This window comes from Ptychodera flava, chromosome 8, assembly GCF_041260155.1.
Source record: "Ptychodera flava strain L36383 chromosome 8, AS_Pfla_20210202, whole genome shotgun sequence".
Taxonomy (NCBI): Eukaryota; Metazoa; Hemichordata; class Enteropneusta; family Ptychoderidae; genus Ptychodera; species Ptychodera flava.
Window position 1 is genome coordinate 20,222,985 of NC_091935.1, and position 5,722 is coordinate 20,228,706.

The 5,722-nt window shown below is 39.4% G+C and overlaps 1 protein-coding gene across 1 annotated transcript; it reads left to right on the forward strand.

The window, feature by feature from the left end:
- Positions 1 to 1,334: 1,334 nt before the first annotated feature.
- Positions 1,335 to 5,722, forward strand: LOC139138746 (uncharacterized). The gene is made up of 8 exons (XM_070707259.1): positions 1,335 to 1,699; positions 1,884 to 1,994; positions 2,474 to 2,602; positions 2,911 to 3,120; positions 3,558 to 3,640; positions 4,133 to 4,185; positions 4,491 to 4,640; positions 5,040 to 5,722. The coding sequence occupies exons 1-8, from the start codon at positions 1,402 to 1,404 to the stop codon at positions 5,281 to 5,283; spliced, it is 1,278 nt and encodes a 425-aa protein (XP_070563360.1). The 5' UTR covers positions 1,335 to 1,401; the 3' UTR covers positions 5,284 to 5,722.

Here is a 5,722-nt window from a genome sequence, read left to right on the forward strand (position 1 = left end):
TTCGAGAACTTTCAGGAGAAAATAGCTGTAATTTTAGTGATGTTTTTTATCGTTTTTGCTCTTCTCCCCAAAGTATGTATACAAAGTACAAACCTGCAACGCAATTCGTCCCGTGCAATTTGCGATATTATCGTCGATAAATAAATTCTAGTCGAGAACAGAATTCAGTTATTTACAGTACGTAGTCTTTGATGATGCCTACACCACAGACAAAGAGAATTTGTCTGTGCCTACACACACCCTGTGTTGACGAATTGAACCTGGGATTTAGACTTGTTTTCGGGATTAGACCATTTAAAGAAAATTCTTTGTTTGCCGTCCTTGGATTTTTGAAAAACCTACAAGCCAGCCAGGCAAAATAAAACATACACAGACAAAGTGTATAAACATAAGCTCAGTTTTACTTGGTTTCTTTTGGAAGATTTTTATTTGTAATAGTGTTTAAATTGTGTTCGTTTTCTTGATTTTCTCTGAAAACCTACCAGCACGCGGAAGGCAAAGAAAGAATTTTATTTAAAGCGCCTTGGAACATGAAACTAAATTGTTCTGCCTGACACATGTCATGTGTCAGGCAGAACAACAGAAATACTAGAAAATATGTATACACTTACATCTTACCAATCTTTATCAAAATCACAATTCACCAAAAGAGTTACAGTTTGATAGGATAGTGTTTGTTATTGGTACACTTTTTTTAATTATTACAGCAATTTGTGTTCGAAGTATCAAAATGAACTCGAACGAAGCTCAAAAAGATCTTTTTAGACGTCCATGTTGGCTCGTGGTAAAAACCGATGCACTGTTATGATATCATGCTTACATGGTGTCATATTTCAGTCACATTTGTAAGTAACGTGAAACCTGACACGACTTCTTTATGAAACGTGTGAATATATAATAGAAACGTTTGTGAACATGTGCAAATCATACAAAAACGTTCGAGATATGTATCTAGTATCGATAACACTGAGTTAGAAAGATTTCTGAAACTGATAAAGATTTACTGTACGACACACGTGGCAACAGATTGATGCGTACGCTTCTTGGAAGAACTTTTCACGTCTGGCAGAGAACCAAATACGCTTTGTTTTTATGAATCAAGCATTTTTCTGCTCTTTTCGGGAGCTAGCAATTCTCTAAAGTTCTTTTTTGCATTTTTGCAATAGTTACATATTTTCGGCTGTCATATCTCACCTGTCATGACACGTGTTTTTATATCATCAATATGTGTTCATCACGTTACCTGTTCACGGGAGGCGTGAATTATGAATGAAAACCCATCATATTCATATTTCTACGTTACGTAAATTTCGGAAGAAGAGGGTATAAAAACACAGCGAGGGTGACCTGGGTTCACAAAGTTGAAGACAACTCATCTATCTGATACCGTAAAGAATCACAATGTTATCCGTTACAGTAGCATTATGTCTGTTGGCTCTTTCCTGCTCGGAAGCAGCCCTGAAGACCCGTCAACTCGGCGTGTTCCCGATAGAGCGCCCGGGCTTCACCAGCGTTTTCAAGTACGACGCACCGGACAAGTATGACCTGTTCATCACAACTTTCCAGGCAGTGCCCGGTACTCGTGACGAGGTACACATGATTACAGACATCGGCAGTAAACTTGATAGGCTCGCGACAGTCTCGTCCGACATAATTTCACGAACCGTCTTGTGGCCAAATGAGATAGAAGAAATACCAGGTAAGATACATCAGAATTCTAATTGTATTGATAATTCAAACGCATTAGTAAGCTTGCCTACTGCAAGTCTATCAATGCAAAAAAATAAACAGCGCAAGTTTCGATTCGCAGCTCTCCTTATCAATCATTCATATCCACAGCAAAATCTTACGCTAACGATTTTTACCGTTTCTTTTATTTGCAGACGATGTCTCGGGCGAAGAAGGCCATTTGTGGATTGCATCTGGCTTCTTGGTGGCTGGGAAAGACGATGGCGCCATCAGCGCCATCAACCCGAAAATGGATGGCAACCGAGGTATAAGTCGTAACTGTAACTCTTCTCTTACAATTACTCTCTGTTCATCATACGCTTTGTCTGCTATCCTTGGTCGCCGTCTGCTTACATGAACGTATTCAAGTTATGGGAATATAACAAATGAATGTATTTACTTACTAAAATTGAGTGTCAGTCTAATCCAGAAAAGACATCTTGTCAATGTTCCAGAGCAACCTATGATCTTCAACATATCTTCGGCAGCTATTAAATAAGGCTGGAACAATCATCAACTCTAAACCCAAGATTCATTTGCTGTGTGATACCACTGTTTAATCCCCCGAAATGATATTGAACGATGGGAAGTATTTCACGATATTCGGAAAAGACTTCCAAAAATCTCTTCCTTTTGCCCGACGGTGCTCATTGATTTTATTCCATCCCAAGAATGGGTATTACAGTGGAAGTATAATGTTCAAAGTTAATGTCATATATTTGTTCATTAATTTGTTCATCAACAGCAACGCCTACTACGATATCCATAGACCTTGACGGCAACCCTTGGTTTTACCATCGTGTTGAATGGGTTGATATGAACAATGATGGTTTGAAAGACGCCCTCACAGCTCGAGCACGCGTAGTCAGCAGTGGTAAGTGAACAGCTGTTTTTCCATCGTGAACTTCAAGGTTACTGTTTGCCTGTTTGGAATAACCATATTGTGTAAAAGCGATTTTATGAAGTTGAGCGAAAATCAAACACACCAATGAATGCAAAAAAGTGAATTTACTTGTTTCAGTTTAATTTTTAAATATTCTGAAAATCTGTCGAGCAAGATATGAGGCAAAAATGCTGACAGATACAGCCAGTCAGGCAGACAAGTCTCCTGATCGATGCAGAGAGACAGGGAATCAGATTGGTATTATTGAATGCACTAAACCCAATTTTTACTTCTCATAGGTATCGGTGGCAGTACGTATGACGCTGACTTGGTGTGGTTCGAAAACTCTGGCTCTCTAGACTCGGCACCATGGGTTCCTCATGTCGTTGTGAACGGCCCGGACTGTTTCTTCCGCAAAATCGAACTCACTCTCCCCGATAAAACCGTCAAACACTGCGTAATCAGCGCCCAGTACTTCTCCGAACAATTGACGATCGCGTGGACCGATGGTACGTGTCACATTGCCTCGGTGTCGAGGAAAAAACATTTACTGTATTTCAGAACAAAGCTACATATGTATACTTTAACTCACAAACAAAGCTACATATGTATACTTTAGCTCACATTATGACCCATTTTGAGAGGGATCTGTAATGCTTAAATTTACGCCCAGTATTTTTACATCGCTTTTTTACACCACGTACCGACAACTTAGTGGAAGAGAACCTTACATATAGTGCGACATCTGCAATTATGATTACGGTGGTATTGGACGTTGGGATAAGGAACTCTATACAACTTAATTGTATGTGATTGTCTATCTCTGATATAAGTCACATTCTCCAATCGGGCAAAGCATTGCCATAGTTGTTACAAGCTCCTTTGGACTGCACGACTTCTCAAAGCTTATTTCTGTTTATTTGTTTATCTACCTTGTCGCTCACAGATCCTAAAGGATCATGGACTGACCCCACACAGACTCACTTCAGAGTGATCGATGAGGGCTTGGGTCATTACTTCGACTTGGAGGTGAGTGATGAAATGTGAGGTTTCACAGATGTCTACAGCGTGAATGGCAGCTTTAGGAGGGGGGACTGACATTATCAGTGACACAGCAAAGAGATGAGTTACCATGACACAATTATCGAATGTCAGTCGTTTCAACTGTTACCCCAAGAGTTAAATGCTGGCATATGAAAAACTACATACACAACATTAGGTCAAATAAAGATAGGTTATCGAATATGATCAGTAAAATTTAACGATCTTGCAAAGCGTTTTCCAGAAGCATGGAGGCAGAACTACACCCGTATGGTTCAAAATTTAAAGCAAGTTCGTATTTCGTTTTAGAATTTGTCAGGGAACTCGGTGATATCGATATCAATGAGTCTTATAAAACAAAACTGTGAAAAAAATCGGGAGATAATGTGATACCGAAATTTGATTCGAGCGACTTATTTTGAAAACTTTCTGAACTACATTTTTCCTAAATGGTTTCATAAATTCTTGTTGTTGTTTCAGGTTGTTGATCTTAATATGGACGGCAAACTTGATCTGTTGGTCTCTGTCAACAGGTAAGGTATCTTGGCGAACTAAACTACAATGATAAATGTCATATATTTCACCAGTATTGACGATAACCTAACATGTCTAGATTAACACTGGGTGGTATATAAAAAATCCGTTTGAAAAGGTAGTAGTTCTTCCTTAGCAAGAAATTTCGAGTTAATTTTGCAGCAAAAGCAACTAATGATAAGCCATGGGTCCGACATTTAGGAGTAAATCGAAAAACAAATTCTGAATAAAATGAACGAAGAAATTTATGTCTAACTTTGTGTCATTTACTAATTGCTGTAGTGTTATTTATTAATTGCTGTAGAAATTTCAACGGAACGATGATGGCCTATGAAATTCCTGATGACTTCATAAACGATGAATGGCCAAGACATCTTCTGGCTGATGGTTTCGATGGCGGCTTCGGCGAAGGTAGAGGAGCTCCCGGATCTGGTTTCACGTTCCGTCCAGCAAGGTAATCAGCTTGGTTTTTTTGGGTTTGCAATCTTCACTGCCAATCTAATCGCTATTATCTGAGTATCTTAATCGCTCTGTGAAACATCCCGTATGATGAATTTACTGCGATATATATTATCATGCAAAATGAAATTCATATCTGAAGGCTGAAACAGATGTCAGAGTTCCCACGCAACAATTAACTTTGCATACCATGATTAGCAGGAATATGTACTGTCTGTCTATCTGTCTGTCTACATGTCTGTCTCTGTCTGTCTGTCTGTCTGTCTACATGTCTGTCTGTCTGTCTGTCTGTCTGTCTGTCTGTGTCTGTCTGTCTGTCTGTCTGTCTGTCTGTCTGTCTGTCTGTCTGTATGGTTCCATTAAAACGGTGATATTTCTTTCTTCACATACGTAGTGAGCCTGACAGAAACAAGCCACTCATGTTACTGAGCGGAGACGATGACGGTACCGTGTATTTGATTCAGTCGTATGACGATGCAGATGTGAACAACTGGAGCTATTTCAAGACGGCCCTGTGGACAGTCAGCGGAACTCTTGGCGCTATCTCGGCCGTAGACGTTGATGGCGATGGCTACGAAGAGCTGTTTTTGCCAGCCTGGTCCAAGGGAGAACTCCAAGTACTCACGTTCGCACCCTAGGCACGCACTCAGCGATCCAATGATACCTATCTCACTGATCTAACCCTTTTAAAATATTGTTTGAGAATGTTAAACTTAAATAAGGTGTAGTTTGTGAAATTCGTTTGCATCTTTCTTGTTTCTATATCGAAACGCACAGTTTTTGTGATTGAAATGGCTAATTGTTAGGACAATAAACGCGAAAAGAAAAACCGTTATTTTGTAATGGATTAGTTAAAAAATGTATCTGCAATGCACATTTGTACATACCGAAGCCTTATATTTAAAAATACAGAAGCATTTTGCAAATATGTCCACGTCACGAAGTCTTGTACAGCATTTAGGAACTTAAACAATTGTCCACATAAAATAATTGACATTCTTTCTTTTGCTCATTTCACATTGACAACTTTCTTCGAAATACCGCAGTCCAGCTGCCAGGATGACAACCCCACTTTCA

Coding starts and splice junctions, on each gene's coding strand:
- LOC139138746 (XM_070707259.1), top strand. CDS start 1,402: ATGTTATCCGTTACAGTAGCATTATGTCTGTTGGCTCTTTCCTGCTCG. Junction 1,700..1,883: donor TGAGATAGAAGAAATACCAG/GTAAGATACATC, acceptor TTTTATTTGCAG/ACGATGTCTCGGGCGAAGAA. Junction 4,641..5,039: donor TTCACGTTCCGTCCAGCAAG/GTAATCAGCTTG, acceptor TCACATACGTAG/TGAGCCTGACAGAAACAAGC.